The 26,751-nt window shown below is 51.6% G+C and overlaps 3 protein-coding genes across 11 annotated transcripts; 2 read left to right on the plus strand and 1 right to left on the minus strand.

The window, feature by feature from the left end:
• The first annotated feature begins 127 nt into the window (after positions 1-127).
• On the plus strand, positions 128-5,818 carry IL27 (interleukin 27). The gene is made up of 5 exons (XM_086375133.1): positions 128-334; positions 2,645-2,817; positions 2,902-3,000; positions 4,013-4,171; positions 5,084-5,818. Exons 1-5 carry the CDS (start codon positions 304-306, stop codon positions 5,333-5,335), a joined length of 714 nt encoding a protein of 237 aa, XP_086231259.1. The 5' UTR covers positions 128-303; the 3' UTR covers positions 5,336-5,818.
• On the minus strand, positions 5,468-9,952 carry APOBR (apolipoprotein B receptor). Its single transcript, XM_086375123.1, has 4 exons — positions 9,849-9,952; positions 6,833-9,508; positions 6,479-6,741; positions 5,468-6,384 (listed from the first exon to the last, which is right to left on the minus strand). Exons 1-4 carry the CDS (start codon positions 9,903-9,905, stop codon positions 6,315-6,317), a joined length of 3,066 nt encoding a protein of 1,021 aa, XP_086231249.1. The 5' UTR covers positions 9,906-9,952; the 3' UTR covers positions 5,468-6,314.
• Positions 9,953-9,958: 6 nt separating this feature from the next.
• On the plus strand, positions 9,959-23,631 carry CLN3 (CLN3 lysosomal/endosomal transmembrane protein, battenin). 9 transcript variants are annotated; one of them, XM_086375128.1, is made up of 17 exons: positions 9,959-10,764; positions 11,475-11,573; positions 11,853-11,975; positions 12,134-12,212; positions 13,811-13,907; positions 15,085-15,156; positions 15,549-15,628; positions 15,743-15,828; positions 16,687-16,759; positions 16,848-16,991; positions 17,927-18,039; positions 19,334-19,380; positions 19,460-19,528; positions 19,641-19,696; positions 19,834-19,927; positions 23,004-23,144; positions 23,252-23,631. In XM_086375128.1, the coding sequence occupies exons 3-17, from the start codon at positions 11,930-11,932 to the stop codon at positions 23,369-23,371; spliced, it is 1,317 nt and encodes a 438-aa protein (XP_086231254.1). In that variant the 5' UTR covers positions 9,959-10,764; positions 11,475-11,573; positions 11,853-11,929; the 3' UTR covers positions 23,372-23,631. The 9 variants fall into 9 exon arrangements, 8 of the variants coding, with proteins under 8 accessions (XP_086231254.1, XP_086231251.1, XP_086231256.1 ...); XM_086375125.1 differs by having other exon boundaries at positions 10,290-10,764; positions 12,134-12,225; XM_086375130.1 differs by having other exon boundaries at positions 10,511-10,764; positions 11,495-11,573.
• Positions 23,632-26,751: the final 3,120 nt, after the last annotated feature.

Below are 26,751 nucleotides of genomic sequence, written 5' to 3' on the forward strand. Positions count from 1 at the left end.
AGCAGAGTGGGGCGGCTCGCCCGAGTGGGGAAGTAAGGGCATGGCTGGACTGTAGAGTGCAGCAGGGAGTCAGGAGCTGAGATTGACCGAAACCCCAGCTTCCCGCCACCCCCACTGCACCTCCCACCCTCTCTGGGAAGGGAAATTACATTTCCCCATTTTAGCAAGGGGTGGTGATGAGGGAAGACTCGGTGAACACAAAGCCGAAAGTAGAAGCAGGACGGAAAGTGAAACTGGACGCAGCCCCCAGTATAAGACTCCCCCTGCCCGGGAGATGGCTGTCCAAGGAGGCTGGGCCCCGCCATGGGCCAGACGGCAGGCAACCTTGGCTGGCGTGAGTTTGAGGCCAGGGGTGGGGGCAGAGGGGTGGGGGCTTGGCTGAGACTGGGCAGAGGATGGGTGAACTTGACCACTGTGGATGGGGGCCAAAGGCTGAGGGGCCGCTATGTGGCCAAGACTAAGGAAAGAGGCTGAGCAACTAACACACACACACACACAAACACACACACACACACACACGGATATAGGACACAGCTGGCTGAAGGATGGGAATGAAAGAGGCATAACTTGGGGAGAGGGGCTGAGGCAGAGGTTAGGGCTGGGCAGAGGGTGGGGCAGGTTGGCTAGCATGAATGAGGGGATAGGAGTAGAAGGAGGAAATTTGGTGAGAGCTGGGCTGAGGATGGGAAGACCTGACTGGCATGAATGGGGAAAACTGGGCAGGCAGTTTGACCAGGATCAGGGCCAGGCAGATAAACTAAGCATTTATTTAGGATGAATGAGCCCCTGCTCAGTCAGCTTGGCTGAGAACTGGGGCTGGCTAGAGGAAGGACAGAAGGAGGAGGGGACTGGGGCCAAGGAGTCAGCAGCCTTACTGGGTCAAGGATGTGGAGTTCGAAGCTTGGAAGGAGGTTCAAGCTACCGTGGGTGATTGAAGGACTCAGAGGTGGAACCAGAGCTATAAGCAGAGGAGCCGATGGGAGGCTCAGGGTAGGGACCAAGGGCTGGAAGATGGGGACAGAACACTTAAAGACCAGGTCCAAACCCCCAGGATTGGCTGCAGAGGGGAAGGAAAAGCCAAGGGAAGGGTCTGGGGGCTCCAGAGTCCAAGCAAAAAATAGGGGGTCAGCAGGAAATGGCACAGCTCAGTTCTGGGTGGGCAATATATGGAACTAGAAAGGACCTCACTCTGTCTTAAGTCTCCAGGGTGTCAGAGTGGCCCCCAAGCCACGGAACCTGAATGCTGGAGATTAGAGACAAGACCCACCATCTTTGGAAGTCCATGGGGGTAATGGAAGGGCCCAGAAGTTCCCCTTACTCTTTATTGAGAGGACATCTCAAGGAGCAGAGCTCAGGCTTTGGAGATAGAGAACAGATAGGAAAGAGGCAGGGAAAGAAGAGGGAGTCAAGAATAGACTTTGACTTAGTAAGCTGTTTTGGTTTGGGTTTCGAGTAGAGTTGTGCAACTGCCTAGGGATTGCTAGATTTCCTTTCCCTGAAGAAGAAACTGCCCTCTTCCCAGAGCTCCAGCCCCACTGCCCCTCTTCCTTCTTTCCAGGAAATGCAAGGCGGGAGGCACTTTGAGAGATCAGCCCATCTGATCCTCCATTTTACAGATGGGAGCCCAAGGCACAGAGATCAGAGGTGGCTTGCTCAAGGGAAGAACCCAACTGAGAAACAGGGCTGCTGCCTCCCATTCCAGGCCCTCCTCCCTCTCCTGGGAGCCCTGATTCTCCCACACTGCAGAGTGATCTACCTGCCTTGGGGCAGGCTGGACCCATCTGTCCTTCTGACTCCCTGGGATAGAGCCTTCAGCATCACCAGCCCTCCCCTGGGGTTCTGGTTCAGGCCATCCAAGCCGCCTGGCTAAGCCCGGGGAATCACTGGCAGAATAGACTGTGCCCGCTGTGATGGAGGTGGTGGCCTTCCTCTGAGGTCCCTGGAGGAAGCACTCAGGCTCTGCATTTGGGCCAATCTGGATGCCAGTTCTGGTCCACTCACCCTCTGGCAGGTCACCCTTCCTGAGCCTCACTTTTCCCATCTGCAAAATAGGGAGAATAATAGCACCCAGACTACCTCGCACCCTTGTGCGGTTTGTGCACTGAGGAAGACACCTGGCCAAGGGAGTTAGTGGCGATCAAGATGCAGCCCGAGATTTGCTTCAAAAGTGGGCACTCTGCGCCGGGCTGTGTATACCTGGGGAAGGGGCATTTTCCTTTCATTGTACAGAGACACATACGTGCGTGCATGTGTGCCAAGTCACTTCAGTTGTGTCCGACTCTGTGAGACTCCATGGGCTGCAGCCCATCAGGCTCCTCTGTCTGTGGGATTCTGCAGGCAAAAATACCGGAGCGGGTTGCCATGCCCTCCTCCAGGGGATCTTCCCGACCCAGGGAATGAATGCGAGTCTCTTCTGTCTCCTGCATTGGCAGGCGGTTCTTTACCACTCGAGCCACCTGGGAAGCCCACAAGAGATGCCATATGGTGTCTCAATAGCTCATTAGTGGTTTTGAGGGGTCAGTGGGATGACACAGTGCGTGCCTGTAGCACAGGCTCAGAAAAGGCACGGTCCCTTCCTTCCTTCGCCCAAGTTCTCCTCCAGCTCGCCCCTCATCTTGTCCACTCCCCTCCCCCATCTCTTCAGGGCTCAGCCTTTTGCTGCTCTTCTTGCTTCTGGCTCGAGCTGGTGTCTGGGGATTCCCGAGGCCCCCAGGGAGGCCCCCCCTGAGCCTGCAGGAGTTGCAGAGGGAGTTCAAGGTCAGCCTGCATCTCGCCAGGAAGCTGCTCTCCGCGGTTCGGGTCCAGGCTCATCACTTTGTGAGTTTCCCTAACGCGGCTGGCTCTGGGGATGGGAAGATCCCCAACCCCCTTGGGCCCCCACTTAAAGACCTTGTCCCGTAGGCTGAATCTCACCTGCCAGGAGTGAACCTCGACCTCTTGCCTCTGGGAGAGCAGCTCCCCAACGTTTCCACGACCTTCCAGGCCTGGCGTGGCCTCTCTGTGAGTAGGGGACTGGCAGGGTGGGGCAGGCAAACTGGCAGTAAGGCTGGTCTGGGTCCATGGAGATAAAGTCCACTGAATTGAAGATGGATTTGGGGATAAATTGAAGCAGAGCGTCTGGATGAGGCTGGATAGGTCATTGAGTATAAAGATGAGGCTGGACTAAAGAAATGGCATTAGGAAGAATGTAAGAATGAAGCCGAGCAAGGACAGAGGCCGGGATGGGAATAGAACGGGATTGGGGATAGAGATTAGTAGGGAGGAGGCATGCAGTTGGTATGAGGAGTGAGAATAGTGAGAGGTTAGGAATGGGAAGAGGTTGGAGATGGGTGAAAATGAAGTGGGGGACAGAGGAGGAGTGAGGACTGCTGGTGAAGCTGGGACTGGAATGGGGGTGGGTAAAGCTGGAGATGGAGACACAGTGACAGGGAGGCTGGACACATGGAAGACGGATGGCACTGGGATAAGAAGGGGAATACGGATGGGAAGGAAGGTGGAGACAGAATAAAAACAGGTGAGGAGCTGGAGCTGGGATGGGATGGTAGAGAGGGAACAGAATGGGGCTGTGGGTAGAGAGTGACAGGAGGGTGGAGATGCGGTTACGGGTTAGAAGTGAGTTTGGGCTTAAGACTGAAAATGAGGTTGGCAAAGGAGATAGGATAGAGATCAGAGACCGTGGAGATAGGAATGGTGATGAGCACAAGAAAGAAGTGTGGATGGAGATGGGGTTAAGGATGAGAATAGATATGGAGGGACTTCCTGGTGGTCCAGTGGTTACGACTCCATGCTTCCACTGCAGGGGGTGTAGGTTCACTCCCTGATTGGGGAACTAAGATCCCGTGTGTGTGATGTGGCCAAAAACAAAAAAAGCTCTATCAAGAATAGATTTGGTCATGGAATGGATGGAGACTGGAGTTGTGTTGGGGATGGGACCCAGAGAGAGATGAGGTGGGTTGCAAGTGGATCCTTGGCCTGCAGGCCTTTCCTGATGCCTTCCCTGCCCCTGCCACAGGACCCAGAACGACTCTGCTTCCTCTCCCTGACACTTCGTCCCTTCCATACCCTGTTGGGAGGGCTGGGGAAACAGGAGTTCTGGACCAGTTCAGAGAGGATGCAACTGCAGGCCACGAGGTTGGATCTCCGAGATTTGCAGCAGCATCTCCGCTTCCAGGTAGAGTGTCCATCCACCCTCCTCCACCTCCAGAGACCAACACACAAAACTAAGGCTCATTGGCTCTTTTTTTTTTTTTTTTTTTTTGTAGTTTTTTCTTTTATTTTTCATTGGCTCCCTTTTAAAACACTCCCCCTGCCCAGACATAGGGTGTCTGGAAGGAGATGCTGTGTGTGTGTGTGTGTGAGTGTGTATGTGTAGGTGCATGAGGCCCTGGCTCTGCCCCCTGAATCTCTTCTCTTGGGGTCTTGGTCTTAAATGAGAGACGCCAGGACAGCACCTAGCATCAGCAGGTCCTGCAGCCAATTAGGTTTCCTTCTCTCTCATCCTCTGACATCACCAGATTTTCTTGAACATTTCAAAGGGAAATAGGAATTTTATCCTTAATAAAAGGAGAATAGAAAAGGAAGACAGCATAAAAACTAACCAGATCACCTTTATGCCCATTTCTGATCCTAAGATGACTCTTGAGAGAGGAGCTTCTGGTTCCCTGGTGGCCTAGTGAGACTCCTACTAAGCCTCTTAGGACTCCAGACTTTCACTCCTGGGGACCAGGTTCAATCCCTGGTTGGGGAACATCCTTAAACCCTGGACCACCATAACCAAAAAAAGAAAAAAGAGAGAGAGAGGAACTTCCAGAACCCCCAGTCCCCAGGGCAATCCTGGGTAACAGCCTGCTCTGTGAGCACCATCTTGCCTTGTGACTTCCAATTTTTTTTTGAACCAAAAAATGAATCAGGCAGTTCACATGAAACAATGACATCATGGAGGATGTGAAGTAGGGGTTATCCAGGGAAATCTTAACTTTGTGGTCTCTGATGTCACTCTATACCATGGGGCACAGAAAGAGATAAGGTTTCACTTGGGGTCCCAGGCTGGCCATTCTCTGACCCCCTGGGCCTCTCCTTGCAGGTGCTGGCTGCAGGATTCAACCTTCCTGAAGAGCATGAGAATGAGGAGGAAAAAGGACTGCTTCCAGGGGCTCTGGGTGCCCCCTTGCAGATATCTGCCCAGGTATCCTGGTCCCGGTTCCTCTACACTTACCGGTTGCTACACTCCTTGGAACTTGTCTTATCTCGGACCGTGCGGGACTTGCTGCTGCTCTCCCGGGCCGGGAACTCAGTCCAGGCCTTGGGATTCCCCACACCCAGCTCCCAGCCCTGATGGAGTGACCTCTTGGCTGAACCCATTAGGACTTGAGGACTGGAGTCTGGGCCATCAGACAGCCTCCAGCTCATTTGCCTTAGACAAGGCACAACCCCATCCCACACCCTACCCAATAACTTAAGGCCCCTCTGGTCCTTGTCAGATATTTATTTCTTAGATATTTATTTATTGTTTAGAAAAATGAAGGTTTATTTATTGTAATGGGGGCCTGCTAGTCATCCTCAGACTAGGCCACCATGCTGTCTAATAAAGCACTCCCACCCTCTCTCTGCCTTGGTTTCTTTCCAGAGAAGGGGTGCCTGACACCCTGAGGGGCCCTGGCGCAGAGGCTGCAGCTTTTGGCCACCCTGGACTCCTCTCTGCTCCTCCATTTTGAGGGTTTCTGGCCCACCTTCTCCCACTCTGGTTTGTTCAGCTGGTGGTTGCCATAGTAACCAGCAGAGTTCCTGGACTCAGCTCCCATTCTGGAAGTTCCAGGCAACCAGAATGCTTCCCTTTGATTGCAAATGGAGCAATGACCCTTTCCTCCAAGCTGGCTTCAACCTCAGAGGTTTGCGTTCCTCCTCCACAGCGCCGAAGGCCTGGTCAGGGACGGGGTTGGGAAGAGCAAAGAGTGGGTGCCGTCCGAGAGGGAAGGCTGTAGGGAGAACTGTCTCTGTTTTCACTCGGTCTTCTGAGCAGCTGAGATGGATTTAGGAGGCAGGCAAGGCAGGCCCTCAGAGAGAGGCAACCCCAGCAGGGCAGGGGTCCATCAGCCACACTGAAGAGGCAGACTCCTTAAGTTCACAGTTCTCGCCGGCATCTGGTTCTGTCTGCTCCACGGTGACACACGCAGCAACTCAGGCCCAGGGGGGAGGTTGGGGGTGTGTGAAAAGGACATGTCCAAAGTGACAGAGGGAGTCAGGCTGAGCAGGGTTCAATCCAGCTGTCCCAGAAGCCTTGCTCGGCGCCTGGCTCCCGGGGCCTTGAATCCCAGTCACTGGGGCTTTGGCTGGCCCAGCCGGGCTCGCAGTTCCTGCATCATGCCTGGGTGTGCCAGGCCAAACCTGCAGATGGAAGACAGGCCATGGGGAGCTGGCCTCCAGGTGCTGTCAGCCTCTTCCCCAGGCTGGCCGGGTCACCCCACCACCCTGTGCTCACCCCTGTCCCAAGGGACTTCTCCTGGCTGGCAGTGGAGTCCCTTCAGGCCTGAGGGACCTTGGCTCCGGTGGCTGCTCTGGCTGGATTCTCTGCTCTGGGGCTGATGGCTCCTCCTCAGGTGGAGGGCTGGGAGGCCCCTCGGGTGGCTCAGGGACCGGGGTCCGGCGGAAAGAGGGCCGGGAGCGGCGCTGCGAGGAGCTGCGGGACAGGAATACTCGGCTCCTCGAGACAGAGACGTCCAGGCGGGACCCGGGGAGCAGGGCCTATAGGGAAGAGGGCACAGGGTACCACGGGGCCAGCTACAGCTTTGGGATTTTGCTCCGTCCCGCCCTGGACCCCACCCGGAGCACTCACCTCACCCCACTTGCCGTGAGCATCCTGTCCAGCACTCCCGTCAGCCTCCCTTTGTGGTCCAGGCCCAGCCTCCGCAGGGTCCTCATCGGTCGACTGGTCCTCCTGGCCTTGGACACCCTCCAGGCCTTGGACACCCTCCAGGCCTCCTGGATCAGTCTCTGTGGCCTCTGCCTTTTGGCCTCCAGTCACCCCGGCATCCTCCACGTCAAGGGGCCTTTGTGTTTTTCCCTCCTCGGGGTGCTGGTTCCCATGCTGCGCCTCACCACTTTGCCCCTGCTCCCTCACTCGCCATCCCCCAGTCTCTCCTTCCCACAGTGCCTGCCCTCCCGGGAGGTCCTCTGCCCTCAGCTCCTGCGAGCCCGAGGGAAAGTCATCCACCCCACAGATTCCTTCTGCCCCTGCTGATTCCCCCAGCCCCACCGGCTCTCCCTCTGGCTCACCCTCCAGGGTAACCTCAAGGGCCTCTGCTTGGCTACCTCGGCCAGGCACCTCCTCCTCAGCTGAGCCCTCCAGGCCAAACTCCTGCCCCCTTCTCTTCTCTCCCTCTGCAGCCTCCACCAGCTCTTCACCTCTGTGAGCTTCCTCTCTTCCTTCCAAATCCCAGCCTCTCCCAAAGGCATCCCCAGCCTCTCTTTCAGGCCCTTCCCCAGGCCCAAGGGCCCCTCCTTCCAAAGCTGCCTTATCCTCCACCATCTCGACAGCCAAAGAATTTGCCTCCAGTCCCTCGATGCCCTGGAGGCTCACAGCCTCTGCCTCCAGCCTCCAGCCTCTCCTGGAGGCTCTGTCCTCCCCGCAGGGCCCAGGGGCCTCTACCTCTTCCTCCTGGGTTTCTCTGGTGTCCGACTCTCCCAGGAACTGGCTGGTCCCTGCCTCTGCCCCGAGCCTTGTGCCCCACTCCTGGTTCTCTGCTCCCGGGGCCTCCCCCTCCTCTGCTCCATGCCAGGCCTCCTTTGCTTCCATCCACTCCCCACCTGCCTCTGGGATCGCTGGCCGTGCCAACTCTTGGCCTCCTCCAGCCTCCACCACGGATGCCTGGCCTCTTGTAGCCTCCTCCTCCCCCTCTTCAGCATCTCCTTTTTCCTCCTGGGCATCATCTCTCTCCACATCCTTTCTTCTGTTTTCCCAGGCTTTGGCCACAGAGCTGTTAGGCTTCACATGCCCCACGTGCCTGGGATATTCCTGCAGGCTCCTCCCTGTCTCCTCTCTGCTTGGGGCTAGAATGCTCCAGAGCTCTTCTTTACCCACCGGCCCTTCTTCAAGTTGCTCTGCTGTGGTCTGTGGGCCTCCCATCAGCTCAGGTTCTTGGCCTTCAGTGACCTTGTGCTCAAGGCCACCCCACTCCCCCTCCAGTGCTTCATTCCCTGTCTGAGTCTCTTCCTCCCCGCTCTCCCCATTGAACTGCTCGGGCCTGGCCTCTGGGGTTGCCTCCAAGTCAGCATCCCCTTTAGCCTCATTGGCTACTTTGTCCTGGGGCAGCTCAGCCTCTGCGGCCGAGCAACTCTCCTTCTTCTGCTCCTCAGCCTCCTCTGTTTGTACTACCTCCTTGAGACTGGCTTGACCAGCCTTGACCTCTGAGTCTTGCCTCCCCATGGCCTCTTCCTCAGCCCGATCTGCCTGGTCCTCAAAGCCCTCCCTTACCTCCCCCACTGACCTCGGACCTTCCTCAGCCTCCCTCCCTGCTGCCTGGCCTTTGGCTTCTTCTTCCACTCTCCCGGTTCCTAGGACCTGGGTCTGTTCAGGGAACAGGCTTGCTTCGGTCTCTCTGTTCTCATCCACCTCCTCCTCCTGGTCTCTCTTGGAGGTCTCCTCTAGGGCCCAGACTCTCCCAGTACCCTCTGGGATCCTTTCTCCTGGGACTGCCCCATATTCTGTCTCCTCGACTCCTGGGAGGTCAGCCTCCTCCCTGCCCAAGGCTTCCCCATCCTCAAATTCTGCCCCTGGTTCCTGCGTCCCCTGTGCCCTTGTGCTTCGGCCACACCTGACCACTGGCACCCCTTCTTCCCTCCCAGCCCCTTTGGCCCCAGGGCCCTGGATCTCCTCTGCGGCTGCCTCACTGACCACCTGCTCTGACTCCTTGCCATCCCCTGCCACCTTGTGCCCGTCAGCACCGGCCTTCCCCTCAGGCTTCTTGTGCCAGGTCCGCTCTGACTCCACCCCTCCCGCCACTGACTCTGCTGCCCTGACCTCTTCCTCCTCCCGTTCCCATGTTCCCAGTGTCTCCTCTCTCTTCACTTCCTGCTCATCATGCTCCTGGCTCTCCAGAGCTTGGCTCCTCCTATCTTGACCAGCCTCAGACCCTGCCTCAGACTTCTTTCTGGCCTCCACGGGGATACCTGAATCCTGGCATCTGATGGCTTTGGCTGCCTCCCAGTCCTCAGTGTCCTGCCTCTCAGCTTGAGACCCACAAGAGCTGCCTTCTCCCCCACCCCGGGTCTGTTCTGTAGCTGAGCTTTCCTCCCAGCATCTTCCAGTCTCTCCAGGCTGTCTCAGCCCTCCATCCTCCTTGCTTTGACTGCCTCCAAGACCCTCCAGGGCCTCCTGGGCTTCCTCTTCCACCTTCCCCAGGGGCCTTCCTGCAGCCACCTCCCTCAGTTCCTCAGCTGCACATGCCTCCTTCCTCTCTACAGTGGGGACTTCATCTCCTATAAGGTAGGAAACAAAGGTGCTGAGAGACTCCTAGGAAAAAAGAGGGAGGGAGACAAAAGGCATTAAGGGGAGGCCCAGCCCTTTCCCTGGGGGTCCTGGACCAGAGGAACTCAGGATAAGAAAGAGGGGTTCTAGGATCTGGGGGAAAGAGGAGGACAGGATCTGCAGAAGGAGTAGGAAAGGGCCTAGATGAGAGGTCTGTGGATGTGTTTGCGGGGATTGGGGGATTGAAATCCGGAGAATATTGGGCTAACAGGCTGCGTGATCCTGGGGAAGGAATCTGGGTCTGAGGAGAGACTCAAAGGGAGAAAGGAAGGTGAGGCCCTAGAGAGCAGGGTGAAAGTCTCCAGCATCTCTATGCCCCTCTCACCAGTGCCCCCCTCAAGGCCTGATGCAGCCCAGGGAGATGTAGCCGGAGGAAATCCATCCTGTCTGTCTCTGTCTGTGTGTCCAGCAAACGGATAATGACTGTCCCCACCCACCGAACCAGTCTTCCCCAGTACCCAAGACACTTCCTCTTCCCCTGTCTCTTCCTGACGTATCCCCACCCCAAGCCCTGCCCACAGATGCTTCCAGCGCAGGTTGGGAAATAGGTATCTATCACATAAGGGATGTGGATGTGCATTTGGAGCTAGAGAGCAAGGGAAGAAGACCAAAAGGGAAAAGTGGGAGCGGGAGACCTCAGAATTGGGGTCTACTGAGGCAGTAAGGGGCAACTGCAGCTCAAGTGACTCAGGTCTTGTATTTACACCTCGGCCATTTCCGTCTCCCCTCAAAGCCACAGCCTCTCTGTGAGAGGAAGCTGGGGTTTGTGGTTCCTGTTTTGCCTGGGGACAAGTAGGAGTGAGCAGGGGGCTGGTAAGAGCTCTGGTTTCTCATTTCAGGGTCATTAATGCTTCCCCAAGAGGAAGAAAGAGCTGGATTGGTGGCTCCAGCGCCCATTAGCTCATCTGTAGTCATTCTTGCAAAACGAAACTTGGCTACACTTTGTATTGTGGTTATTCACGTCTACCTCCCACCTTCGAGTTCCTTGAAGGAGGAGGCCATGTATGACATGCTGCTGAATTTCTAGAGCCAGTATGGGTAGTAGGATCCTGTTTTTCACTGGTTGAGTGATCTGGGAAGCATACCAAAGGGGGTACATTTCAAACAGCAAGTCTGAGGGCCTGGTGGGGAGGAAGAGCTGGGAGAGGTGGGCACTGACTGTTGGAAGCTCACAAGAGAGATTAGCAGGGGAAGGACGTGATGAAGAAAATGCAGGATGCTACTTTACCACCTAGAGGAAGGTAAGAGAATAAATGCTCCTTATTTGGGACTACGTGAAATGACTTTAATCTACACCTCTTCCTCTATCCCCTCCTGGAGCCTCACTTTCCAAATTTTCAATGAGAGGAACTAGATGAAATCGCAGACTCATAATCTCCGGCCTTAGAATCATTTGGTCTAAGCACCCTTAATGCAGGCAGGAATCTGCAGCCAGCTCAGCCAGCAACCCTGCCCATGGTGCTCTATTCTTAATGCCGAGTTTCTAAAGTCACCTTTAGGTCTGATGTTGTATGATCATCAGTAGCTTTCCTTTTTTGTTTTCTCATCTGTAAAACCAGGATTGACCTACCTTGGTTCTAACATAAATTAAGAAAAGAGTTCTCTTAACTCTTGGATACTGCCAAGAGATAAGTCATGAAATCTTTTTAGGTGGGTGCTATCTTTACTTACAGTTTCTAAAGCAATCTAAAGGCAACAGATAGGAATAAGAATGATGTGATGCGGCTGCCTTTGTTGTCAGCCAGAAACAGTCTGGGGCGGGGCGGGGCGGGGCGGGGCGGGGCGGGGCGGGGGGGGGGGTAGCTGTGTGGCCATATTTGTTTCTGGCAGTTGCAGGCCGTGATAGAAGCTGAAGCCGTTGGTAGCCATGACTAGTGCTGGCACAACGTTCAAGGCCTTGGGCGCTGCTGCCTAACATCATGGCTCTTCTTGCTTATCCTATACACACCAGTTTTAAACCGGTGGTTCCAGGGTTCTCCCAGCCTCTATCTCTCCTACGCGCCGAAGTTGGGAAGGTCTAAAACGAAGTCAGAGAGAAGACCCGGAAGTGGTGAGGACCTTGAAGCACGTGATGAGGGACCCACCGGTGCTGTCACGTGACTGTCTGTTTAAGGGTGCGGGTGCGAAATGTTCAGCTGCTCTTAAAGGTACAGGCTGCAGGGCCCCCTGCTTTAGAGGGGACAGGGGCAGAGTCCGACAGCGGGGCGTGGTAGGGCGTGCGAGGGCGGGAGATGGAGCCCCGGGTTAGGGTCGTGGCTCGCCGGACGTGAGTGCAGCTGACTCGGAGCTGGGACGGCAGTGGGGCGTTGATCCCTCTTACCTGTCTCAGATCCTCATCCGTCCCATTGGAGCCAACTTTGAACTCTCGCTGACTTCGGACTCCCGGGGGGACCAGAACTTGATGCCATGGGAGGCTGTGCGGGCTCACGACGGCGCCTTTCGGATTCCGAGGGTGAGTATAGCCGCCGACCCTCACGGGATTGACTTCCTCTGTCCTCGCGACGTACCTGACAGGCTCGGGCGCTGGTCGGCCCCGGGAGAATATCCATGGGACCATCGTGCACCTGAGACTGGGGTGGGGGTCATGCCCTCTTTCTCTCCCCCTTTCAGGGGAGGAGACAGACCTGGCACCTCGGCCTCCGCTGCAAGACAGTCAGGGCGCCCATTGGAAGAACGCGGTGGGCTTCTGGTGAGTGGCCTGAGTAAGTAAAAAGCGTGTGGGAAGAGGGAAGCAACAAGAGGAAAGAGGAAAGAAAGAGTTGGGTTTCAGAAAAGGGAGCTGAATTCACAAAATATTTTTGTTGTTTGTTGTTTTAGTCGCTAAGTCGAGATTCTTTTGCAGCCCAGTGAATTGTAACCTGCCAGGCAGGCTCCTTTGCCAGCAGGATTTCCAGCAAGAATGCTGGAGTGATATGCCATTTGCTTTTCCAGGGGATCTTTCCCACCCAGGGATGGAACCCACCATTTCCTGCCTTGGCAGGCAGATTCTTTACCACTGAGCCACCAGGGAAGTTGTTTTTTTTTTTTTTTTGCCCCGAGGTCCACTGTAAATTTTCCACATTTCACTCATTCACTTTCAGTCAGTTCCGCATATCACCTGGAGGGTTATTTTCTTCTTGTTTTTACTGCAATCAACTCAGCCTTTAAATTTGTAAATACTTGTATTTTTTAAAAGAAAACGGTAAGTCATTACCCTAAATGGAAAACCAGTATTTTCTTAATGCATTTTTTAATAAATGCATCACTAACTTTAAAAAGTTTTCTGTCTGCCTCCTGAAATCATTCAAACACTAAGCCTTGGGAAATAATTTTAGCACTAACTTAAACATCAGGGGGGCTTCCCTGGTGGCTCAGCAGTACAGAATCCACCTGCCAAGCAGGAGAACCAGGTTCGATCCCTGGGTCGGGAAGATCCCCTAGAGAAGGAAATGGCAACCCACCCCAGTATCCTTACCTGGAAAATCCCATGGATAGAGGAGCCTAGCTGGCTACAGTCCATGGCATCACAAAGAGTTGGACATGACTTGGTGATGTTTACAACAACAGCAGCAAGCATCAAGGACTTGGATAGCAGATTGGGTTGGAAGTGAGGCTTCTCTCTCTGAGCCTCAGTTTCTCAGCAGTAAAATGGGAGGAGCAGCAGTACCACTTCGTAGGCTTGTGAAAAGGACACATGAAATTCTATTGCTGTGCCATGTTCCCTACCCATCACTGACAGCAGCTGTGGGAGATGAGAGCAAGTGAACAAGATCCTTCATAGATCATAAAGGGTATTATCTTCTTTTGATCTCTACATCACTCTGTGAGATAGTCAGCAGGAAAATTTGTACCCCCATTTTACATATGACTCGACTGAGTCCACTCAAGTAGGAAGTGGCAGACTTGGGACCTGAACATAGTCCTTTGGGTTTCAAGCCCCCAGGATCTTTCTACTGTACCACAGTTGGAGACAGTGGATCCGTGGATGAGAAATGCCCCAGGAACTGAGTCATGATGGGAGCTTGGAGGAGAGAATCATCAAGGATGACTTTCTTCTCTTCCTGGGAGAGGTCTCAGAGATTAGATGTGAACCTAAATTTGTCATCCCGAGGCCTGTATTTTGGACCCTCCCACTACATGGGGATGTGGTCAGAAGACAGAGGAAAAATAAGGCATGGGAAAGTGAGAGGTTTGGTGCTGGGACGGTGGATAGATTGTAGTCCTAAATAGAGGTTATGATCTATTGTCTTTTGTCAATTGTATCTCAATAAAACTGGGGGTGGGGGGACTCTGTCCTGCTCACTCCAGGCTCTTGGGCCTCTGCAACAACTTCTCTTACGTGGTGATGCTCAGCGCTGCCCACGACATCCTTAGTCACCAAAGAACACCTGGGAATCAGAGCCATGTAAGTGACCCTCTCTACCACCACCACCAGTCGCTGTGGGAAGAGGAGGGACTCACCTCGGGCAGAGACCTACTTGAAACACTCATGGAATGGGGTGGGTAAGGGGTGGGGCAAGATGGCTAAAGTTTCCAGACCTCAGAGCAGTAAGGGCCTTTAAGAATCAACTGGTATGGGCTTCCCTGGTGGCTCTGTGGTAAAGAATCTGCCTGCCAATGCAGGAGACAAGGGTTCAATCCCTGATCTGAGAAGATCCCACATGCTGCAGAGCAAATAAGCCCATGAGCCACGGCTATTGAGCCTGTGCTCTGGAGCCCAGGAGCCGCAACTGTGGAGCCTGTGGGCTGCCACTCCTGAATCCTGAGTGCCCTAGAGCCCCTGCTCTGCAACCAGAGGGGCCACCACAGTGAGAAGCCTGCCCACTGCAACTAGAGAGTAGCCCCCACATGCCACAACTAGAGAAAAGACTACACAACAATAAAGACCCAGCACAGCCAAAAGTAAATAAAATTTAAAGCTTTTTTTTTTAGAAAATAATCAATTGGTGCTTGCAAAACCAATTGCAAACTCAAATTTTGGCTAGGTGGGACTATGGTCTAAAGTATGGTTTTTTAACCCCAGCATTATTGTTGACATTTTGGGCTGGATAATTCTTTGTTGGGTGACTTTCCTATGCATCATACGATGTTTAAAAGCATCTCTGGCCTCTACCCACTGGACTCTAATAGAATGTCCCTCACCCTCCAGTTGATGACAACCAAGAATGTCTCCAGACATGGCCAAATGTTCCCTGGAGGGTATAATCACCTTTGGTTGAGAACTTCTTGTTTATCATGAGCTGGAAGAGGCAGGCCTAGGAGGAGCAGCTACCACCTTGCAGGTCCAACAGGGAATTTGGCCCAAGACCAAATTTTTCTGGAAACCTAGGTTTTTAAAATTAAAGTTCCTGAGTGTGTTACCCAAATAAAGTCCGTTTACAGGGCCCCCTTTGGCATGTCGACCATTAATTTGAGACTCCCGTGGAAACCCCCTCCCCATTGTGCCCATCAAGTGAGATCTCAAGAGGCCAGGGCTAAACCAAGGATATCCTTCAAGTCAGAGCAAAGCTGGGAATGGAACCAGGCCTTGTTTGTCTGCCCTCCTGCCTCCCTGGGTGAAAAACTTTCTTCTCTCCCATCAGGTGGACCCAGACCCAACGCCCACCTCCCACAATAGCTCATCTCGATTTGACTGCAATCCTGTCTCCACAGCAGTGAGTACCCATCTGGTCCTCCCCTTCCCCTTCTTCTGGGTCCATAGATCCCACCCACTCAGAACCCAGCACCCATGATTCTAATCATTAAGGCTGCCATCTACTGAGCACTTCGTGTGTGCAGCAAGAATTAGCTTATTGAATCCATATAACTGTACTGTGAGTTAGGCTCTATAATTATCTCCATTTTCTAAATAAACTGAAACTCAGAGAATGTGAATACTGAACACATAGCTCAGGAGCAGCAGAGCTGGGACTGGGATCCAGACCTGTGTGATGTCCGAACCTGTGTGTGTAGCCCATCTAATCGGATTTCTGTCTTTCCCTGGCCACTGGGTTGGGAGGCTTGTCCCTGGGAAGGTCTGGGGTCTCATTCGATTCTCTGATCCCAGGCGGTGCTTCTGGCCGACATCCTTCCCACCCTCGTCATCAAATTGCTGGCTCCTCTTGGCCTTCATCTGCTGCCCTACAGGTCTGGGTGTGGGCGGTGGGAGGCAAGGCATGTGGGGTCTGTGAGTGGGGAGGTGAGGAGGGCTGGGGAGCTGGGAATGGTAGCTGACCATCCACATCTCCCACCTCCCTTCAGCCCCCGGGTGCTCACCAGTGGGATCTGTGCCGCAGGAAGCTTCCTCCTGGTTGCCTTTTCTCATTCGGTGACGATCAGCCTGTGTGGTGAGTGGGAGGTTTTATGTCAAGTGGGGGGTTCAAAGGATCTACAACAGACAGGGTAGTCTCCCCAACTTCCCAGAGGAGAAAGATCATGTTTTGTAACCCTCAGATACCTGCTAAGACTGTCACGGTAGGAGACGGGAGATGAGGTCAATCTGGAGGGATAGGTAGGAGAGATGGGAGAAAATGGACAGAATAGATGGAGATCGAGATGAGCAGTCACCAAGAGTTTGTGATGGAGGTGGAGGAGGCATCAAGGACAGGGAATTCTTGGGAATTCCCTGGCGGTCCAGTGGTAGGACTCAGCGCTTTCATTGCTGTGGCCCAGGTTGGAAAACTGGTTAGGGAACTAAGATCCTGCAAGCTGCACACCCAGCCAAAACAAACAAAAAGAATGAGTTCTTACTCTTGATTTGATAGCTGGGTGGGTGGAGGGTGCCATTCCCTATGAGGGGACGTACGAGCAAGGGGCTTGGTTCTACTTCACATCTGGAGCCCAGCCTGTCCAGGGGAGCTGTTTTTATTTATTTGATTTTTGGCTGCGTTGGGTCTTCCTTGCAGCATGAGGGCTTTCTCTAGTTTGTGGCATGTGAGGTCTCTAGTTGTGGCTCAGTGTTCTCTTGTTGCGGAGCATGAAGTTGGTTGCCTGGCATCATGTGGGATCTTAGTTCCCCAACCAGGGATTGAACCCACATGCCCTACACTGGGACGCGGATTCTTAACCACTGGATCAGCAGGAGAGTCCCAGGAGATCTCTTTTACAGCCCCTCCGTGCAGAGGTAGAGGAGGCTGTGGCCACGCCTGCTTAGGGCTGTCGGGGAAAGGCTGGGAGTGGCCACTGCCATGCTTGTCCTCCCCCAGGTGTGGTCTTGGCTAGCATCTCTTCAGGTCTGGGGGAAGTCACCTTCCTCTCGCTCACTGCCTTCTACCCCAGGTAAGCAGGCAGAGCAGGGAGTGAGGGGAGCGGGGGGTCCCGCCGCTGGCTGTGGTCCTGCCTAGTGCTACTGTGTTCTCCTTCTCAGGGCCGTGATCTCCTGCTGGTCCTCAGGTACTGGGGGAGCAGGGCTGCTAGGGGCGCTGTCTTACCTGGGCCTCACCCAGGCTGGCCTCTCTCCCCAGCACACCCTGCTGTCCATGCTGGGCATCCCCGCCCTGCTGCTGGCCAGGTAAGCAGCCGGGATTCAAGGATCGAGAACTTGACCATGATCCCGATCTTCAGATCCCTACAGCCAAGTGGGAGGATGTGGCTTCTCTGACAGGCCTGGGTTTGGATTCTGGAGCCTGCTCCTTGTTAGCTGTGTTACATGGGACAAGTTGCTTTATGTCTCTGACCCTCAGTTTTCCCATAGGTGGACTCTGTTCATTTTGTGTGTATTTTCATGTGTGTTAGGAAAACATTTTCACTGGTCAGTCAAACCTGTGATTTCACAGAAGATTGCTTAGGACCAGGCCATGTAGCAAAAGGGAATCAATTGAAAGGGAAATACTAAATTAAAAATATGATATACAGGAGGGATATGGACGTGGCAAATATCATGAAGGCAAAACATAAGTGACCGAACTTTGGGAAGTTCTGGTCTAGTACAGGATGAACGCATCATAAATGGAAGCTGGAGCGATTATTGGGACTTCCCTGGTGGCTCAGTGCTAAAGAATCCACCTGCCGATGCAGGAAACTCGGGTTCAATCCCTGGGTGAGAAAGATCCCCTGGAGAAGGTAATGGCAACCCACTCAAGTATTCTTGCCTGAGAAATCCCATGGACGGAGGAGCCTGGCGGGCTACAGTCCATGGCATCACAAAGAGTCTGAGATGACTTAGTGACTAAACTACAAGAGTGATTATTAGAAAAATAACAAGAAGGCAGAACTGACAGGCTTGTTGTGAGCCGAGAGTCAAAACGAGGGCCTGTGGATTAGAAACAACAAGGATATATATTTCAGCTCCAGAGGAAGAAGCATTTTTGCACAGTTGGAGGCTCTCTGGCCGGGTTTGAGGTGTCTTGGAGGAGAGGAGGAACGATAGGGGCTATCCTGGGAGGGAGCGGCCTTTCCAGCCCAACAGAGGCTCTTCAATCTTCTCTTCATTCTGTCCATTTCTAGCTATTTCTTGTTGCTCACGTCTCCTGGGCCACAGGATCCCGGAGGGGAAGCGGATTCAGACACATCAGCTCGGCAGCCCCTGATCAACAATGAGGCCTCAGAGTCGAAGCCAGGTAGGAGACTCAGGAGCCCCTCAGAGCAGTGTCACTTTCTCTCTCTGGGTTTCAGTCTTTTCCTTTCTACTGTGGGAAGTTTGGAGGGGACGTGGATGGGCATGTCGGTTATGATGAGAGCCAGTCACATTCATCGAAGAAGGAAATGGCACCCCACTCCAGTACTCTTGCCTGGAAACTTCCATGGATGGAGGAGCCTGGTAGGCTGCAGTCCACGGAGTCGCTAAGGGTTGGACACGACTGAGCGACTTCACTTTCACTTTTCACTTTCATGCGTTGGAGAAGGAAATGGCAACCCACTCCAGTGTTCTTGCCTGGAGAATCCCAGGGACGGGGGAGCCTGGTGGGCTGCTGTCTATGGGGTCGAACAGAGTCGGACACGACTGAAGTGACTTAGCAGCAGCAGCAGCAATCACATTCATCTTTTCATGAAACACTCGTCTTTGGGACTTCCTTGGCAGTCCAGTGGTTCAGACTCTGTGCTTCCAATGCAAGGGGCGTGGGTTCAGTCCCTGGTCAGGGAACTAAGTTTCGATATGCCGTGCAATATGGCCAAAAAAAAAAAAATTTATCAAATACTATGTGTTGTGTCATTTGTAAACAAATAACCAGATCAGAAACTCATTTTCACATGTTGTTGATTAGTATTAGAAGAGCATGACAGAGTGATGTGCTTGGAAATGACATGGTGCAAAGGAGAGGGGTTCTACTTAGAGAAAGTGCTCATCGAAGGCCTTTTTGAGGACATCTCATTGGGCTGAAATATGAAAGACAAGGAGTCAGTTCTGTGTACATTGGGGTGAATAGGTTCCAGGCAGAGGGACCAGCAAGTGTTAAGGCCCTGTGGTGGGAATGAGCTTGGTTGTTCAAAGAAACAGAAAGAGGGGCCCAGTGTGGCTGGGAGCAGGGCCCTGTATACCACCATCAAGCTGTAAGCTATAGGGACCTCCCTGATGGTCCAATGGTTAAGACTCTGCCTTCCAATGCAAGGGGCACACAGGTTCAATCCCTGGTCAGGGAATTAAGATACCACATGCTGAATCATGTGGCAAGAAAAAAAAAAAGGCTAAACAGGAGTCATGAAAAAGTCTTTTATCTGGTTACTTTTTTTTTTTTAATCATGGTAATATCCATACCATGAAGTCTAGCAGTTTAACCATATTGAATTGTACAGTCCAGTGGTCTGTGTGCATTCACATTGTAGTATTGGCTGGTTGATTCCTGCACACCAGCACCCCTTTTTCTGAGTCAAGGTGCTGACCTCATTTGCCCTTCTCTCCCTACTGCCCTGCAGGCTCCGGCTCACCCCTCTCCCTTCAGGAAAGGTGGACCGTGTTTAAGGTACAGACGATGGCTGTGGCGTGTCCCCCGCGGCCAGCGTTCATCACCCGCCTCCCGCTCATGTCTCCTGACTTTCCAGGGCCTGTTGCATTACATCGTCCCCTTGGTGCTGGTTTACTTTGCTGAGTATTTCATCAACCAGGGACTTGTGAGTGAGGGCTGCCAGGAGGGGTGTGGGAGCAATGATGGGGTGGGGAACAACAGTGTGGGTGGGGACCCACATGGCCTTGTCCATCTCCCCTGTCTGCTCTTTGCTGCAGTTTGAACTCCTCTTCTTCCGGAACACGTTCCTGACTCATGCTGAGCAGTACCGCTGGTGAGAAGTGTTGGAGTGTGTGGCAAGACCGGCAGGGGGCTGGGGGCACCCCTTGATGATAAGGACTGGGGTTGGGAGGGGCTGCCCTGCCGAGGAGGCACCAGAGGGGCTTCCTCCTTCTCTGTGCCCCATCGAAGGTACCAGATGCTGTACCAGGCTGGTGTCTTTGCCTCCCGCTCCTCCCTCCGCTGCTGTCGCATCCGCCACACATGGGTCCTGGCCTTACTGCAGGTACTGAGCCCCTGGCCCTCACTTTCCTCCTCCCTTGGCTCCCAGCTTCCCCAGGTTCCATCATTTCCCTCCCTCAGCAGGGGTTATTGATCGCATCCCATCATGTTTTAATCATGGGGAATGGAGGCCAGCAGGGGTCTGTGTAAGTTGCATGGCCTCAGGTGCCCAGCAAACCCTGGTGCAGATCCCAGCTTCTATACTAGGTAGCTGTGTGATTTAGGGCAGGTCTCTGAACTAATCTTGAACCTCAGTTTCCTCATCTGTAAACTGGGCATGGTTGTAAGAAATGGAAATGTGAAGCATGAAAGAGCTTGTGTATCATGTCTTAATCAGTTAGATGACTATTTACCCAAGCCTCATGCAAAGAGACAGACTTTCAAAGAATGTTTCTGACAATCAGAAAACATCCTGTTCTTTTATCCTGGGTGGTTAATTACATAGAACCAGTGACTTTGTGAGTAAAGTAGGTTATTTATCTCAAGACTGGTGAGCAAATTCATGGCAAAGGTCATGTAAGTGATTAAGCTTTAAATGAGCAAAAACACCTTTCCGTACAAAAATTTTAATGAAAGGAATTTTACGTAACCAGCAATCATGTTTCATTGTCATGCGATTAAAGCCACCGAAGGTAACTAATAAGCCTTCAACTTTTTTTTTAGAAGAAAACATGATTTTAAACATTCATATATCTTTTTATTTGTTTCTAAATGTCAGAGTTCTTGGTCAAACAAAAGTAAGTCCTTATTGTGTGCTCAGCCACTCAGTCATGTCCAACTGTTTGCGATCCCGTGGACAGTACCCTGCCAGTTTGCTCTGTCCAGGGGATTTTTTTCCAGGCAAGAGTACTGGAGCAAGTTGCCATTTCCTTCTCCAGGGGATCTTCCAAAACCCAGTGATTAAATCCACATCTCCTGCTTGGCAGACAGATTCTTTACCACTGAGCCATCAGGGAAGCCCAAAGCAAGTGGTTGGCAACCTCCAAATTATTTTAATATCCCTCTGGACCATGCTCTTAGGAACAGAAAGAAAGAAAGAAAGTAAACTTGATCAGTCTTCAACTGAGAGACCCCATGGACTGTAGCCTGCCAGACTCTTCCGTCCATGGAATTTTTCAGGCAAGGATACTGGAGTGGGTTGCCATTTCCTTCTCCAGGAGATCTTCCCTACCTAGGGATTGAACCTGGGTCTCCGCAGGCAGACTCTTTACTGTCTGAGCCACCAGGGAAGCCCAGAAGGGCATATAGAAAGGTGACCTTTAAAATAAATCTCACAAAGGTCCATCTAGTCAAAGTTACGGTTTTTCCAGTAGTCATTTATGGATGTGAGAGTTGGACTATAAAGAAAGCTGAGCACTAAAGAATTGATGCTTTTGAACTGTGGTGTTGGAGAAGACTCTTGAGAGTCCCTTGGACTGCAAGGAGATCCAACCAGTCCATCCTAAAGGAAATCAGTCCTGTATATTCATTGGAAGGACTGATGCTGAAGCTGAAACCCCAATCCTTTGGCCACCTGATGCGAATAACTGATTCACTGGAAAAGACCCTGATGCTGTGAAAGATTGAAGATTGAAGGCTGGAGGAGAAGGGGAAGACAGAGGATGAGATGGTTGGATGGCATCACTGATGTGATGGACATTGAGTAGGTCCGGGAGTTGGTGATGGACAGGGAAGCCTGGTGTGTTGCAGTCCATGGGGTCTCAAAGAGTTGGACACGACTGAGCGGCTGAACTTAAAGGAAAGTCCTTTGCCCTTTTTTAATAATTTTAACTCACTTCTATGATAACAAGGTACAGCATTAGAATAGATATACTTTAATGTTAAGTCAACTGCATGCAAATATCCTCTCAGTTTCTTCCTTATTTATTTAAACCACTGCCAGCCCAGGGCTTTGTACTTGCCAAGTTCCAAATTGTATCAGCTGTTAACTCAGGATTCTTCATTAGATGCCACTGAAATGGGTCACGTATGATTTTCGCTATAGTTTTAAGCAAGGCCACTTCATAGAATTAGCGGCGTATAATCGTTTGATTCCATTACAGAAAGCATCTGGCCCTAATGAGCCAGGTGAATGTGTCTATAGTATTTCTAGGGTGACCTTGGTATTACTAGGGTGTGTTCTTTTAGATGCAGATCTGAGCCCACCTCAGGCTTCCTGAATTAGAACCTCTGAGGGCAAGGCCTGTGTAGGTAACAAGACCCACAGGCGATCTGTATGTATTGGCTTGGCCAAAAAGTTCGTTCGGGTTTCCCCACGCCATACCCAATACGTTAAGCATGTGAACCCCTGAGGTGGCCTACAGACTGGGGAGGCAAACTTATGTCCCACTTGGGTCAGTAGAATGCCTTGAAGGACTAGGGCATGGAGGAAGGGACCTACACCCTTGGGTGGGGTCAACAAGCCTTCCTAGAAGGCAAGGGAACATCTAAGCCCTGGTTTCTCAATCTCAGCTTTATTGGCATTTTGGGCCTGGATGGTTCTTTGTTGTTAGGCTGCCCTGGGAGCCATAGGATGTTGAGCAGCGCCCCTGGCCTCTGCCTACTCCATGCCCGTAGCACCCTCCCTCCCCAGGTGTAACAACCAGGAACATCTCTAGATGTTGCCGCATGTCCCGTAGGCGGCAGAGTCACACCCAGTTGAGAACCTCTGGTCTCACTTAGCATCTGGTTGGTAAAATCAGGGGGAGGGGAGACCCCTCCACTCAGGGAGCGTTTGGGAGGAGGAATGAGATCATGGGAGTGAGAGTGGCCTTCATCCAAGCTGAGCCGTGAACAGTGGTGACTAGGAGAGCCCAAGTAGGGGACCGCAGGCTAGCATCCCAGACAATGGGAGTGACACGGGCACAGGGAGGAGGGGAGGAGACCCCCAGGGTCCAGGCTGCTGGGAAGCGGTAGGGAGAAGGCCTCCCCCAGATCCCAGGGTCCGGTAGGCCAGCTGGGTGTTGGAATTTGGTCCCCGCCTATCAGCCCTCACCTTCATCAGCATTGTCCCAGAACCGGGACCACTGGACAGGATGGCACCTCCCTTCTCGCCTTCCTCTGGTCCCCGGTTCTCCCCTCCTCTCTCCCTGCACCCACAGTGCCTCAACCTGGCGTTCCTACTGGTGGACGTGTGGCTGAGCTACCTGCCGAGCATCTACCTCGTCTTCCTGATCATTATGTTTGAGGGGCTCCTGGGGGGTGCAGCCTACGTGAACACCTTTCACAACATTGCCCTGGAGGTCAGCACCAGCCGGGCGAGGGCTGTGGGTGGGCGGCCTCTCTGGGAAGAGTCCCAAGCAGGGGTGTTGAAGACTGAAGCCTCACCTTTGCTCCCCACCCTCCCCAGACCAGTGATGAGCACCGGGAATTTGCCATGGCAACCGCCTGTATCTCCGACACCTTGGGGATCTCGCTCTCAGGGCTCCTGGCCCTGCCTCTGCATGACTTCCTCTGCCAACTCTCCTGACATTCTGACTCCTTGGGACACAGGACACGCTGACCTGGGACTCTACTGATAGGTGGGCAGGTTGGACTGACCCCATGCCCACCCAGATCCCATCTATGAGGTCTATCTCCAGCCTTCTCTACATGGCTGGGGTGTATAGAAGTGCTGAGGCCCCATTCCCCTTGGATGGAGGGGCAGCAATTTTCCTACCACTACCAAGCTGGTTTCGGGGAATTTCTTGCCATTAGACCCTCGGAATAAATGCCTATTTTATCAATTGACTCTTGTGCCATTTTTCTCTCTGAAAACATTTCCTGGGACTTCCCTGGTAGTCCAGTGGTTAAGACTTCACCTTCCACTGCAAGGGTTGGGGGTTCGATCCCCGGTCGGGGAGGTAAGATCCCACAAGCCTCTGGGGCAAATAACTAAAACATAAAACAGAAGCAATATTGTAATTCAATAAAGACTTTAAAAAACAAAAACATTTTCTTCTGTTCATAAAAATAGTCTAAGTTCACTATGGAATATATACAGGAGAGTGTAAAGGAAGCACTTCAGCAAATTGTCTAGTCTTTGAGGCTTTATTTATTAATTCCTTTATTCATTTACTCATTCATTCACTGTGTGGGACAATCTATATGCCTTTTTTTCTGCCAACATGTAAGTTTCCAAACCTACAGAGGCAGAAAGAACTTGCACAATGAGTACTATTGTATGCCCCACCTGGCTTCTACAATGAATGTTTTGTTCTGTTTGCTTTTTCATGTAGCCAACCTTCCACGCACATCTAACCTTTCCTTAGTTCAACTTATTTTTGTGATGTATTTCAAAGAGGGTGACTACAAAACACCTCCCTCTAAATGCTTCAACATGCAGTTTTACCTAGAGTCCAGTCTTGTTTACAGACCTTTTTCAAGGTATTATTTATATACAGTAAAATGCACAAATCTGTTACATATTTTCAAAGTAACTGAGGTTGACTTTGCAGTATTTCCCACACTTCATTATTACTGTCTCTACCATATTTGCTATACCTGTGCTCTTTGGAAGGAATAATGCTAAAGCTGAAACTCCAGTACTTTGGCCACCTCATGCGAAGAGTTGACTCATTGGAAAAGCCTCTGATGCTGGGAGGGATTGGGGGCAGGAGGAGAAGGGGACGACAGAGGATGAGATGGCTGGATGGTATCACTGACTCGATGGACGTGAGTCTCAGTGAACTCTGGGAGTTGGTGATGGACAGGGAGGCCTGGCGTGCTGCGATTCATGGGGTCGCAAAGAGTCGGACATGACTGAGCGACTGATCTGATCTGTGCATAACAATACTTTAATACTTTATTAAGATTTTTCATTAAAGCAATTAACTTTTAATAAAATTTGGTTATTTTAAAGGGAAACAATGTTACTATTAAAAATCATGAGTTTGGAATGCTAGTTATATATATTTTTTCAAGAACGTGTTGAAATATATAGCTATTGGAATGTAAAGTGAACATTCAGGTACCCTCTGAGACTACCCCATCTCTATCAGTGATATTTTTGGCCCACATTCAGGGAAAATGAGGACTTGGTGGTTGACAGCATGGGCTTTGGAGGTGGAGAAACCTGGTTTGGGGGTCCCAAATCTGCTATCCAGGTAGTTCTAAAATCTTATGCAAATCTCTTCATCTCTCTGAACCTCAATCTCTTGTCAAATGTTAATGAGACCAACAGATCGTAAGGCGGTTGTGGAAATTACATGGGCCCCTGGGAAAGCGTGCTACTCAGTTAATGTCGGCTCAGATCATGCTGTGGTTTGACTCTACCTTTCATCTTGTGTTATTTCAGTGGTTCTCAAACTTTAGTGTGCACCATGTTGTTCAGTCGTCAAGTCAGTGTCGGACTCTTCGTGACCCCATGGACACCAGGCCTCTCTGTCCCTCACTATCTCCTGGAGTTTGCTCAAGTTCATGTCCACCGAGTCGGTGATGCTATCCAATTATCTCATCCTGCGCTGACCTCTTCTCCTTTTGCCTTCAATCTTTCCCAGCATCAGGGTCTTTTCCAATGAGTGTGCACCATAAGGCTTGTTGAAATACAGATGGCTGAATTCACATCCAAAATATGTAAAGAAATAATACAATCCATTAGCAAAAAAGAAAAATCCAATTAAAAGTGGGCAAAGGAACTGAATAGATATTTCTCCAAAGAAATATGAAAGGTTAACAGGTCAACAGGTACTTGAAAAGATGCTCAACATCACTAGTCATGGAAGTTCCCTGGTGGCCTAGTGGTTAGGATTCCTGGCTTTTAGAACTGTGGCCTGAGTTCAGACCCTGGTCAGGGAACTGAAATCCCGCAAGCCGAGTGGGGCGGCCAAAACAAAACAAAAAAACCACTAGTCATTAGGGGAATGCAAATCAAAACCACAGTAGCATGTCACTTTACACCTCTTAGAATAGCCATCCTCAAAAAGACCAGAGATAACAATCGCTGTCAAGGATGAATAGTAAAGAGAACCCTTGGGCATTGGTGGGATTGTAAATTTGCACAGCCGCTATGGAAAACGGTAAGAAGATCCTCAAAAAATTAAAACTACCATATGATGCAGCAATTCCTCTTCTGGGAATATATCTAAAGGAAATGAAAGCACTGATTTGAAAAGATATCTGGACTTCCCTGGTGACTCAGTGGATAAGAATTTGCCTGCCAATACAGGGGATACAGGTTTGATCCCTGGTCCGGAAAGATTCCACATGCTGTGGAGCAACTAAGCCTGAGCACCACAACTACTGAACCCACTCATCCTGGAGCCGGTGCACCTCAAGGAAGAGTAGCCTGGCTCACTGCAACTAGAGAAAGCAACGAAGGCCGAGCGCAACCAAAAATAAATTTAAATTGTTTAAAAGATATCTGCACCCCTATGTTCATAGCTGCACTGTTTACAGTAGCCAAGACATGGAAACAACCCAAGTATCCAGGATAAGTGGATGAAGAAGTTGTGGCAAAAAAAAATACACACGAATTCTACCATTTGCAGCTACATGGATGAAGCTTGAAGGCATTATGCTAGGTGGATAAGATGGATAGCAAAAGACAAATACTGTAGGATTTCATTTACATGTGGAATTTTAAAAAAAGGCTTTTTTTCTTTTGTCTGCGCTTTGTGGCTTGTGGGATCTTAGTTCCCCATCCAGGATTAAACCTGAACCACATCAATGAAAGGGCTAATTGATGATCCATGAACATGGGATGCCCTTCACTTATTTATTAATGAAAGTGTTAGTTGTTCAGTTGTGTTTGACTCTTTGTAACCCCATGGACAGTAGCCTGCCAGGCTCCTCTGTCCATGGAATGCTCCAGGCAAGAATACTGGAATGGGTTGCCAATTCCTTCTCCAGGGGATCTTCCCGACCCAGGGA

The sequence above is a fragment of the Bos grunniens genome, chromosome 25 (genome assembly GCF_055505025.1).
Source record: "Bos grunniens cultivar Pamir isolate PY7600 chromosome 25, Bosgru_T2T1.0, whole genome shotgun sequence".
Lineage (NCBI taxonomy): Eukaryota > Metazoa > Chordata > Mammalia > Artiodactyla > Bovidae > Bos > Bos grunniens.